General features: G+C 44.5%; 1 protein-coding gene across 5 annotated transcripts in view; it reads right to left on the reverse strand.

Annotated features, from left to right (window-relative positions):
- Nucleotides 1-13,436, reverse strand: part of LOC101339978 (steroid sulfatase) — a 183,833-nt gene that overhangs the window by 36,779 nt on the left and 133,618 nt on the right. For all 5 annotated transcript variants that reach the window (XM_073799733.1, XM_073799734.1, XM_033850253.2 and 2 more), the window contains one exon: nt 1,661-1,798. In XM_073799733.1, coding sequence (XP_073655834.1) covers nt 1,661-1,798 — 138 coding nt within the window. The remainder of the gene's footprint in view (nt 1-1,660; nt 1,799-13,436) is intronic.

A 13,436-nucleotide genomic window follows, 5' to 3' on the forward strand; every position in this document is an offset into this window, starting at 1 on the left:
ACCAGCTACCCACCTACTCACCCAACCAACCAACCACCCAATCAACCACCCAACCATCCACCCACTCAACCAACCACCCACCCAACCAACCATCTACCCAACCAACCATCCAACCAGCCACCCAACCAACCAGCCACCCACCTACCCAACCCGTTGACCATGGGCTCCTTTAGGGCAGGGACCGTATTGTTGCCTCTAACCCAGTGCCAGATACACAGTTCAATCAGGGTTTTGTAAACTAATGGATGAAAGCACTCCATAGATTAGCATTTCATATCTTTGTAGGTAAACTCTGATTTCCTGAGTCCCTGGGAATCTGTGAAACAACCATGTGAGAGAATAATGAAAGGGCAATAAAGCACCTCATGGCTTTAGGGAGCAAAATTCAATGCGCTTCCCTATGTGTCACGCATCTTGCTTTATTCAGCAGCCTCTACTGTCTGGGACGCCTTGCTTTGCCTTTTGCATGGTCACTTCTAATCATCCTCCCCCATGTTACATCCAACCCACACTCACTGCAGATTCGGGTGGTGTCCTAACCCTTAGCACGGATATGCCCTTTGAGGTATCTCACCTAAGTCTTTGTGAAATGGGCCACATGTTATTATACCCAGGTATCTATGTCTCATATTCGCAGAGTGTATGTTGTATAAGCAACTTGGGGTCAGCAGATGGGTCTTATCTAATATCCCCAATGACAGGCAGCCTGATCCATCTTGGTGGTGGCTTAGCTAATGCTCTGTCAGGAAGAAAGCATCAGCCCACAATGCTGTAGCATATGGAGATAGGCAGAATAATGACCTCCCAAAGATGTCCGCATCCTCATCCCCGGACACTGTGACTAGGTTACCTTCCATGACAAGAGGGACTCTGCAGATGTGATTAAGGGTCTAGAAATAGGAAAAATTACTCTGGATTACGTGGGCAAGACTGACATAATCACAAGGGTCCTTAAAATTGCAGGCAAGAAAGTCAGAGTAAGTGAAAGAGATGGAATTATGGAAGCAGAGGTCAGAGAGAGAGAGAGAGAGGAAGGTTTGAAGACACTGCATTGGTGGCTTTAAAGGTGGAAGAAAGGGTCCACGAGCCAAGGAGAGTGACCACCTCCAGAAGCTGGAGAAGGCAAGGAAATGGATTCTCCCCTGGAGCCTCCAGAAAGATGCAGTCCTGCTACCATCTTGATTTTAGACCAGTGAGACCCATTTCAAACTTCTGATGCCCAAATACAAGTTAATAGCTTTTTATTGTTGCTGTAACAAATCAACACAAACTTCCAGGCTTAAAGCAATTGTAGTTGTAGAGGTCATGGGGGGAGGGTGTAAGGGGTCTTGTTTGAACCAACTACACTATGGGGCCAACTACACTATGAACCAACTACTATGGGGCTGAATTTAGATTTAGGGGGAAAACACCCTCATTTTAATGTCTGGACACAGAATGCGTGCTTTTAAGTTCTGGGGGGACCATAGCGGAAATGGTCACTTTGGCCATCTGAGTTTTCAATGCCTGTGACCCCATAAAGCCCTGTATGTTTCAAGTGGCAGAAGAATAGCACCACAGCTCCAAGGTCCAGGAGAAGGTGATGAGGGGGTAAGCGGCGGGGGGCAGGCAGAGCACAGAGCTGACACCGTGCCATTTCCCACCTGCACAGATTGCTCACCTTTATAGATTCCGTTACTGCCTCCGTGACCTTCCCCTTTGACAGTCACCTCCTCTACATGTGCTCCTTGGTCCGAGGAGAAGTAGACCAGGGTGTTATTAGCCAGTTTCAACTCATCTAGAACATCCAAGATCTGTCCTGAAGGGGAGAAAACACTCAGTGTTAAAATAGTGCAATCTTTACAAAAGAAAGGGAGGTGATTCGCCCTCATCGACCTGTCTGTTAATTTCTCATGGTGAGAAGGAGATGGTCTTACACACTGAGCTCTCCTGTGCTGATCCCAACAGGGGATGCAGCAGAATCAGAAGGAGCACAGTGGCCGGGCTCTTGGCAGAGACAATGAGAAGATGCAGTCAGTGAATTAAGTATCATCTACAAGCATCATTTGAACGTCTAGGCATCACGGGGTGACCCTGTAGGGAGACCTGATAAAGGATTCTAGAGGAATCAGGCTCACAGATCATGAGCCCCTTGGAGGAAGATGCCGGAAGAGAGAAGCCAAATTGCTGCAATCACCAGCTGGCCTGAGGCTATAAAGAAGTCTACTGGTTTTCCTTATTGACTGGAAAAAACTAAATCATCACTGTTCCTCTTATACAAACAAACATTTCTAAAACTATTTTATGATGAATGACCTTTTTCATACTTACCATAGATACCCAGGTCTAAAACTGTCCATCATGAAGATAAATATTCCTCACACTTTCCTTTTTCTTTTCCTCACCTTCTTTCCCCATACTTCCCATTGTATACTAACCCCCATATAGCAACCCTTCAAAATAATAATGATACCATGGTCAACAATGAGAGTAATGGGTACCATTTGTTGAACACTCTGCCTGCAGAGGACTTTATTCCATGTTCTCTTGATTACATCATACCGAACCCTACGAGTAAAGAGCATTGGCTCCATTGCACAGCTGAGGGCAACAGTGCTCCAAAAAGATACATGACCTGTTCAAAGTCACACCGTTAGGAAGTGAGAGACCCAGAAAGGAAGAGTTAAGTCTGACTGCAAAACCCAAACTCTCAAACCCTGCAGAGTTAAGTGGATGAACTCAGTGAAAATCACAGAGGAGTAAAAAAAAAAAAAAAAAAGACATGAAGGAAAAAAAGTTAGAGTTACATCCTGAAACACCCATGGATGACATGATAATGATGGCTGCTGTCTTCAAATTAATCCAGGAAGAAGGGAAGTGAGTACAGAGCGTGGATTAATAAAATCAGGCGTGACTTCATTAATTGTTATATGTGGATCCAGGGCATATGGCAGTTCACTGCACTTTTCTCTCTGCTTCTATGGATACCTCAAATTTTCCATAAGAATAAACAAAACAAAACAAAACAAAACAGAAGCCAGCTGAAGACTGAGAAATGGGCTGAAACACGGACTCTCTGATTAGGAAGCTACCACCTGCTCTCAGATCAGAAGAAAATGATGGTCAGACCAGAGGTATAAAATTTACAATTTTCACAGAGATTGCTACATTCACATGATGCCAATTTAATTTAGTCCATGCATGCAGTTACTGTTTGAGGTATTAAAGGGTCTGACTCAGTTTTTTGATGTCTGACAGCTAAGAGCTTTTAAGTCTCACCTCTGCCTCTTCCACTTGTGCCCAACAAGCTAATAAGAAAGCCTGGGGGCTCCCTCCCCCAGTGCCCATGGAAGGTTCAAACTATGCCAGCTCCTACCTCCATGTGGGAACCCACATCCAAGCCCCAGCTCCTACCCACCATGAAAGCTGGATCTGTCTCCTTCCCATCTCCCTCAAGCCATCTTCAGACCAGCCTAGGCGCTGTCCTGCGTTCCTCAGAAAGCCTCATTATATGTGAGATACAACCTTTTCCACATCCTCTTGGGGTGGCTATAGCATCACTTGTCTCGACAGGGGACCATCTCTTCACTGTAGGTAACCACACAACTGGAATTCTAAAAGGACACCAGGCATCCTTTGCAGCAGAAATAATAACTGGATATGGGTAATCCTATCCATCAGGTAGGTCACGCCCTCCGTGGAGACAGGCCCTGCACTCCAGGGTTGCACCTTCTCCAACTTGGTCCAGAAAAGGGGTAGAAGGCCACAGAGACAACCCTCCACGGAGGTGGCAGAGATGATTTCTGATGTGAAAGCAAGACCCCAGTCATCTGTTACCAGACACATTCTTGTTATTTGATTGCAGTGCCACAGGCTAGAGTACATTTAATCTTTTTTCAGTGTTTTAACTCATATAATAAACATTCCTAGAAGCCACACCATATACCTATATGTCATCCTCAGGACCAAAAATAATATGCACGGGGACATTTTAGTGATTTGTCACCCATGATAAATCATCGTCAGCCGGACATTTATCGTGCTGTGATTTGGTTCAGCTAAGCAAACCACGTGTGCACTCGGGCTTGGGGGAGTTTGACTCTGACACTAATTTAAGGCTTATCACTTTGAAAATGGTAATTAGTTTAATGAGTTCACAGAGGAAGAAGCAAAAAGGCGATGTAACCCCCACTTAACACTTTTTTTCTTTTTGCGGTACGCGGGCCTCTCACTGCTGTGGCCTCTCCCGTTGCGGAGCACAGGCTCCGGACGCGCAGGCTCAGCGGCCATGGCTCACGGGCCCAGCCACTCCGCGGCATGTGGGATCTTCCCGGACCGGGGCATGAACCCGTGTCCCCTGCATCGGTTGAGAGTGGACTCTCAACCACTGCACCACCAGGGAAGTCCGCCCCCCCACTTAACGCTTTGAAAGAAAAATGCCCCTTTTGGTGCATATAGTAATTTCTAAATAAAATAACACAGATTAGGCAGAGAGCAGAGCATTCAGGGTTTTACTTCCTTGTGTTTTAATTGCTATTTTGCAAAAGGGCATACAACCACGCACCTCCATTTCAAATGAAATTCACCTTTCATATATTACATAGAAGTATCTTAGCATGAAGAAAATGCCGTGAAGAAATGCCTTTTTAAAAAATATGGCTTCCGTGATAACTTCTATGGACACAATGTAAATATTTAGAGCACGTTTATTTACCATTGCCAAAACCTTGGAAGCAAGCAAGGTGTCCTTCAGCAGGTGAACGAATAAACTAACTGTGGTCCATCCAGACGGTGCGAAGTTATTCAGTGATACAAAGAAATGAGCTACCAAACCATGAAGAGACATGGAAGAACCTGAAATGCATAGGGCTAAGTGAAAGAAGCCCATCTGAAGGGGCTACATACTGCATGATTCAACTCTATGACATGCTGGAAAAGGCAAAACTAGGCAGACAGTAAACAGATCAGCGCTTGTCAGAGGTTGGAGGGGAGGGAGGGAAGAAGAGGCAGAGCACAGAGGATTTTTAGGGCAGGGAAAGTATTATGTACGATGCTGTAATCATTACGCATTTGTCCCGACCCACAGGAGGCGCAATTCCAATGGTGAACTCTAATGTAAACCATGTAATTTAATTGATAATAAGGTATCAATATTGGCTCATCAAATGCAACACATGTACCCCGCTAATACAAGAGATAACATGGCAAATTGTGTGCAGAAGAAATGAATATAGGAAAGCTCTCTGTACTTTCTACTCTGTTTTTCTATAAACCTAAAACTGCTAAAAAAAAAAAAGTCTACTGGGAATTTCCTGGCGGTCCAGTGGTTAGGAGACTGCACTTTCACTGCTGAGGGCCCGGGTTCGGTCCCTGGTCGGGGAACTAAGATACTGCAAGCCACACGACACGGCCAAAAAATTTAAAAAAAAATTTTTTTTTTAGTTTTAAAAAAAAAGAAGCATTATTAAAATAAATACATATTAAAAAATAGTCCAGTAATTTTTAAAAGATGCCTTTCAAATGCACTGTTGCCTCCTAGACTTCCTCATCCATGCATTCAACACGTGTTCACAAAAGCCTAGTAAACACAGGCTAGAGACCGGGGCACGCAGAGGGTCATGGACAGCGTTTGTTCCCAAAGCCTCGTGGTGACCCTTGCCTTTGCTCAAGCCAGCTACATCTCCTAGGTACAGATTCCCCTCTAGGCTATTTTCATATTCAGACGAAGCTGCAGCTGCATTTACGACACAGACTCCTTCTACGAAAATATATCTTGCATCCTTCCCCATTTTCACACTCCTCCCTAGATATTTCCTCCAAATTCCAAGACTTCCAATGACCATGATACTTGCTGCATGATACATGATATTTTCTTTGTCCCCATCAATTTTTCTGATTCATTGCCTAGAGTGATAACTTTATCCCTTTCATCAAAATCACTGCACACCACTGGGCTGGGATTAATACGAGAGAATCTAGCTGAGGCCACCATGCATTTACACACAGAAAACCATCAGATTTCTGATTTCCTTTTAGTTCTTTTTTCTCCTGCAAGAGGCACCCTTGTACCTAATAACTATTTGGGTCTTATGCCAGCATCTCATTCAGAAAGCCCGGGGCCCATTAACCATTAAATTTTTCATGATATTGATCCTATCAAGTTCTAACATATTTCTCTTCTAAAAATTGTGCCCAGAAATCTCCTGTGGGAACAAATACTGCTGGATTATTCTTGCTTTCAGACCCATACATTGGAAGTCAGAGGTCCACAAATATTATCTTTCAGAAGGTTCTCCAGGTATAATGATACCAATTTACGTAGGATGATAGTTTTGAATTACCGATGGTGGGCTGCAGGATAGCTTATAAATGAAACGCTTTATTTCCAAAGCTTTCTCACATTCTTCCTGGAACGAAACAAATACAGGAAACAAGCCATTTCGAGAAGAGCACTTTGTTATTTAACCAGAGACAACAAGAGCTAGCACACTGGAAAAGATGAGAACTTGTCATTCTAAAGGAGAAAACTTGGTGCTGTGAAAATCAGGGTCCTTCCTCCTTCAGGTGTGAAGCCTGGGTCCTGGAGAGTTTGTTCATTCCATTGATTCACACCACGAGCGGGTGCCAAGCCACTCTTTGGAGTCAGGACTGTGACGCGCCACACAGGAGAGAAGGGTTTCGGGCTTGGGCAGAATCCTAGCTCTGTCGTGAAAGGGAAGTGCTATAATGCAGAATTAACTGCTCAAGCTCTGGCTTCTGGGTCCTGACAGAAGCCAACCTGGTTTGAGCCCTGGCTCCCTGGTTTGCTCACTGGGGTTCTTTGCCTCTAAGTCAGAGGCGATAACATGTAATAGTAGAAGAGGTTGCCGTAAGGGATGAAAGAGAATTGCATCCCAAACTCTTAGCCCAGCACTAGGAGTGCTCAATGCAGCTCAGCTCTTACAATGGAGTTAAAAATCTGAGTTAAGCAATCAGTTTGCCTAAAATCCAAACTACAATGAGGTATCATCTCATACTTGTCAGAACAGCCATCATCAAAAAGTCTACAAATAACAAATGCGGGAGAGGGTGTGGAGAAAAGGGAACCCTCCTGCACCGTTGGTGGGAATGTAAATTGGTGCAGCATCTATGGAGAACAGTATGGAGGTTCCTTCAAAAACTAAAAATAGAGCTACCATATGATCCAGCAATCCCACTTCTGGGGGTATAGCTGGAGAAAGCTCTAATTTGAAAAGATACACGCACCCCTATGTTCACAGCAGCACTATTTACAACAGGCAAGACATGGAAACAACCAAATGTCCATCAACAGGTGGATGGATAAAGATGATGTGATATATATATCTATATATCTATATCTATACACACACAATGGAATATTACTCAGCCATAAAAAAGAATGAAATAATGCCATTTGCAGCAACATGGATGGACCTAGAGTTGATCATGCTACGTGAATTCAGAAAGAGAAAGACAAATATCATACGATATTGCTTACATGTGGAATCTAAAAAAATAATACAAATGAACTTATTTACAAAACAGAAACAGACTCACAGACATAGAAAACAAACTAATGGTTACCAAAGGGGAAGAGGTGGGGAGGGATAAATTAGGAATTTAAGATTAAAAGATACACACTACTATATATAAAATAGGGCTTCCCTGGTGGCGCAGTGGTTGAGAGTCCGCCTGCCGATGCAGGGGACACAGGTTCGTGCCCCGGTCTGGGAGGATCCCACATGCCGCGGAGCGGCTGGACCCGTGAGCCATGGCCGCTGAGCCTGCGCGTCCGGAGCCTGTGCTCCTCAACGGGAGAGGCCACAGCAGTGAGAGGCCCGCGTAATGCAAAAAAAAAAAAAAAAAAAAAAAAAAAAAAAAAAAAAAAAATAGATAAGGAACAAGGACCTACTGTATAGCACAGGGAGCTGTATTCAATATCTTGGAATAACCTGTAATGGAAAAGAATCTGAAAACATGTATATATATGTGTGTGTATATGTATATACACACACACACACACACACACACACGCACATTGTAAATCAACTATACTTCAATAAAAAATTTTAAAAAATCAGCTTGCCTGATGGAAGCCTTGCTATTTCAGCAGATCTGTCTTTTTTCTTCTACAAGGTAGGTCGACTCAGGCAAAACGTGGAAGCAAAATGCTTTGATGTCCCTATTCACCCTTTTGGAAACATCGAGCTCATTAAGGAAAGAAAATATCTCCTGAGGCAGCCACCCACCATGAATAATTAAGGAAGACCATCCACCTACTCAATGTAATTCCAGGAAACGCAGGAAACCCTAAAAAGTTCCCTTAAAACTACTTTAGCTAAGTCCTTCCTGTGATCAACAGGTGAATGGTGGAAGTCAAATATTCCCATGGAGGCTAGGATTTTAAGATAAATGAGTTTCTAATTGCAGCAGCTGGTGGTGGCTATGACTCTCCCTGGGGCATGGGAAATGCTAGGCGTTGCTCCAGAAAGCGAGCTTTACCCTATGTTCCGAGGCTCTCCTGAATCAGTTATTGAGTGGGATAGAGAAATTCTGCCATCATTGATTAACCCTGGAAAGGCAATTCTTTGTTTAGCTTACGTGGGATTAGAAGCGTAATCAACACGCCAAACATCAGGACATATCTGTCAACAAGCACATAGATTAATGTCTCCAGCTGGAAGCAATGTCCATGGAATGTAGGTAAACTCGATCTTGTGCTTCTTCCCAAAATTAATGGTCGAGATTTCCAAAACACCGGTCGTGGTCCTCTCCATCACATGGAGCTCAAGGGATCCCACAGATGGGACATTTGAAAGCATATGGGTTACCTACAGTATAAAATCAAGTTCAAAAGCTTACACATCAGGGCTTCTCTGGTGGCGCAGTGGTTGAGAGTCCGCCTGCCGATGCAGGGGACACGGGTTCGTGCCCCGGTCCGGGAAGATCCCACATGCTGTGGAGTGGCTGGGCCCGTGAGCCATGGCCGCTGAGTCTGTGCGTCCGGAGCCTGTGCTCCGCAATGGGAGAGGCCACAGCGGTGAGAGGCCCACGTACCACAAAAAACAAAAAACAAAAACAAAAACAAAACCTACACATCAAAGGGAAAAATAATATATGACCAAAAAAGATTGGATTATTTATTTGCAATGCATAAGATACAAAAATGATGTGCTGGCTTGTGGGGGATACGTGGGGGAGAGCTTGTGTTGTTTGTTCAGAAGCTTTGCATTTGTTATTTGATTCGAGGGTATTTTCAGACAGTAGCAAGTGAAATATTGTAATAAATAAACAGAAGATGAGGTGTTTTGCCCTACTATACTTGGATCTAATGCAAAGGTTGCACAAAATATAGTCTGAGACTCACTCAGATGCCGCCCAGACAGGAGGTCCGAGGAAGCATTGAAAATGAAACTCTTGCAGGATGGTTTTAGGACCTAGGAGTTGGGAGCAAGAGGCTACTACACGCACTGCATTTCCACATCCTGAGTGATGAGACCAGGGTGGCCTCCACATCCGCTAAAATCTGAGCAAGAGGGACCTCCCTGGTGGCGCAGTGGTTAAGACTCTGCGCTCCCAATGCAGGGGGCCCGGGTTCAATCTCTGGTCAGGGAACTAGATCCCACATGCATGCTGCAACATGCATGCTGCAAGAGTTCATATGCCATAACTAAGGAGCCCGCATGCCGCAAATAAGGAACCCACCTGCCACAACTAAGGAGTCGGTGAGGCAGAACTAAGGGGCATGCCTGCTGCAACTAAGACCCAGTGCAACCAAATAAATAAATAAATATTAAAAACAACAACAACAACAACGTGCAGGAGAGGAGAGGCTCCGACCATGTCAGGAGCCCTTTCTGCTGAACACAGGCACACCTGCCGCAAGCTTGTGATGCAGGAGTCCTGGAACCTTCCTGTCCGAAGGCCCTCGATAAAAGGCTAAATCCTTCCCTGGCAGCCACGGTGAAACAGACATCAACACACCCATCGCCACATCCTGTGTGTTTCCTATTCAACCAGATTCACCCACGTCCATTGATTTTGGGATCATCCTCTTACCACGTCACTCACTTTCCCATCTCCTAAGTGCATGCAGAAGAACTTCATTAGAAACACGTTTAGAAGCTGTCCCTAATCATTTTCCAAATAGTGACAGAAAAGTAAGCAAATGTGATAGTAAGGAACTGATTAGGCTACTTTATGCATTTTTTCATTCTTCTGGATGACCAAAATAATAATCAAGACCTTGTATGTAGAATAGAGGTTCCGTAGCATGTTCTTCTTATATATCAGTGTCCTTCAAATTTTGACAAGCTTATTTGTCACCTTGGGAACCATGCTAAAATATATATTTTTTTAATGATTTGATCAACATTTGTTTACTGCTTTATTTTTTTAAAGTATACTTAATTTACAACATTGTGTTAGTTTCAAGTGTACAGCAAGTGACTGAGTTATATATACATATATTTTTAAATTATTTTCCATTCTAGGTTATTACAAGATATTGAGTAGAGCTCCCTTGTCTCTACAGTAGGTCCTTGTTTATTTTATATTTAGTAGTGTGTATATGTTAATCCCAAACTCCTAATTTATCTCCCCTGCCCCACCTAAAATGAAGATTCTGATTCAGTAAGTTTGGGGTGAGGTCTGAGAACCTGAGTTTCTTAAAAGCTCCTAAATGATGCCTATCTGAGGAGCATACTTTTAGAAGAGAGTTTCCCAGTGACGACACGTTTAATACCTGCTGACATATAATAAAAGGAGAGGGTTGGCCTTTTACAGATTTCAAGAATTACACCAGGAATGAGATTTGAGTTGCAGACCACTGAACACATAACTTTTATACATGGTAACTAAACACAGTAACTAGAGAATTAGGATTATTAGGGTAACTAAGAAACAGGAAACTGTAAGACAGAAATGCTGCCTATGTATGGATGACCCTTCCCTGACTTGGCTTCACTTCCTTCTTGGGTTTCCTGTGCGAGTTCATACTGTTTCCAGGAAACGCATCCTTATTTGGTGTTGTACCTGGTTGTTATGGTAATGCTGTGGTTTCCTGCCTAAAGCCCATCTTTGACCTCATCGCATCACAGCTGTAATGTGTGATGGTACCTCCTGCTCTGGCATCTGCTCTCAACCATCTGGGATGCTTTTGTGGCTCTGCTCAGCTGATCTTCTCCAATTAACACTAAATTATAAGTGTTTTTCTTCCAGGGTGTTGCATTTGCTGGAGAGAATCTGAATAACTCTAAATAGCCCTCATTGTCACCAAGCACACCAGCGCTTTCCTGCACATACACAAGTGTCCCCGTTCCGTGCAGTGGCATTGCACACATGCGTCTGGGGGAAAACCAGAGTCGGTGTGCCTGTGAATCAGAGGAAGGCTCCGTGGTCGGTGTGTGTGGTCAGCGCTTCCCCGGGGTGACAAGCATCACAACGGGCTGGCTGACCTGGGCAGCGGATAACCAGACCAGCAGGGAATCGTTTGACAGGACAGTGCTAGGAGTGAACACAGGTCTCCCCACTCTTGATGCAGCTGTGCCACTCTATTTGCTGGACTTCACTGTCTCGCAGAAAAAGCTTGCAGCTCCTTTGCTCTCTGGAATGACCACAGGTTGAACTTGTCCTGGGAGGTTATCCGGGCTTTGTGATGGAGAACGACGCTGCCTGCATGCCCATGGGGCCATTTCTGTGATGGAAGCCAGTGAAAAGCTCTAGAAAGAGATGGGCCAGAACTTCTCCAGCAATAAGAGGGATCACCTCACACTTCCCGCCTGAGCTGGGCTGTGAACACAGAATGTCCAGAGACGACGGACGGTGAATGATCCCGGAAACCGAGCCCTTCAGAGCGCTCTTATTTTATGACGCTCTCCTACACCATCCATACCCATTTTCAGTTTCGGGACTAGATTTTTTTGTTTTGTTTTTTGCATTGGATTTGATCGTCTATGAAGCTGAAGATACAAAATGGAAAATTATGCTTTCCTTTGCAGAAACCTTGTGCATTAATCACAGATTCAAACCCGAACACACTGACTAACACCCTACCAAGCTCCTCTCTTACGTTTGGTTCCGAATCCAAGGGGCCTCCAGTCCGCCAGCCTGCGGCTCCCCTGAAACGTCCGTCTAGCTCTGGGGTGATGCGTTGACTTTATGGGGAGAGCTCAAGCTCTTAGAAGCAGTTTAGGCCTGCCCGCAAGATCCTAAACACCAAAGCTACGGACAGAAGGGTTCTTTCGGAAGTGTGAAGTGTCCAAAGGGAACATTTCAAATAGAAGGTGAAATACTACTGATGATATAAAAACCCACAAGATGGTCCAAATAGATGTCTCCTTTTCCATCGTAGACTTTTTTTCTCCTCTATGATTTTTCTATTCAGTGTAATGGCCTCTTACACACATTTTAAGCAAAGACGCTTTAACCATCTGTGAAAGGGAGAGTGAGAGTAACAGTAACAGTGATAATAAGAATAGCAGCTAGCATTTATTGAGCACTTCTTGCATGCCAGACGCCATGCTGACTACTGTAAATACATGACGTCATTTCATCTGATGGGTTAAGTCAACTAATTCCAGCAGGTGCCATCCATCTCCTCAGGGGGATTGCTGCATTTGACATTCTGACGAGTCCTCCCTGGGTCAGGGCTCAAAAGCAACAGGTATTCAAACTACTTCTGACGCCACGTTTTGACCTCACCTTTCAAATATATATATACTGGTCCTCAGTGGAATATCATTTGAACGTTGCTTTAACCCCATCTCCCCAATCCTAATTTACCTTTTCTCACTCTGCCTAGAAATATCTAACTAGCAAATTAAATGTGCTAATTGGAAGAGGTTGAAGGTGGAGGAAGTATTATCCGAAACACCCCTGTGATACCCACATCTACATCCTCCTGTTCTGTGCACCTGCTGTTTAATTTCCAAGGCAGACGTGTCTAAAGTGTACAAGGCAAACTCAAGAACACAGGAACGGAGGGACTCCTAGGATACAGAAGCTGCATGAAAACCACTGGAGGCCATTGGTCTAAACAGGCTTGTCTTTCTTTTCCTTTTTTCTTTTAAAATTATTATTTATTTACTTATTTATTTGGGGCTGCGTTGGGACTTCGTTGCTGTGCGCAGGCTTTCTCCAGTGGCGGCGAGTGGGGGCTACTCTTTGTTGCCGTGTGTAGGCTTCTCATTGGTGGCTTCTCTACTTGTGGAGCACTGGCTCTGGGCACGCGGGGTTCAGTAGTTGTGGCACGCAGTCTTCAGTAGTTGTGGCTCGCGGGCTCTAGAGCGCAGGCTCAGTAGCTGTGGTGCACAGGCTTAGTTGCTCTGCGGCATGCGGGATCTTCCCGGACCAGGGCTCAAACCCGTGTCCCCTGCACTGGCAGGTGGATTCTTAACCACTGCGCCACCAGGGGAAGTCCTTGTACATTTTTTTGATGATGGCCATTCTGACTGGCG

The sequence above is a fragment of the Tursiops truncatus genome, chromosome Y (assembly GCF_011762595.2).
Source record: "Tursiops truncatus isolate mTurTru1 chromosome Y, mTurTru1.mat.Y, whole genome shotgun sequence".
NCBI lineage: Eukaryota > Metazoa > Chordata > Mammalia > Artiodactyla > Delphinidae > Tursiops > Tursiops truncatus.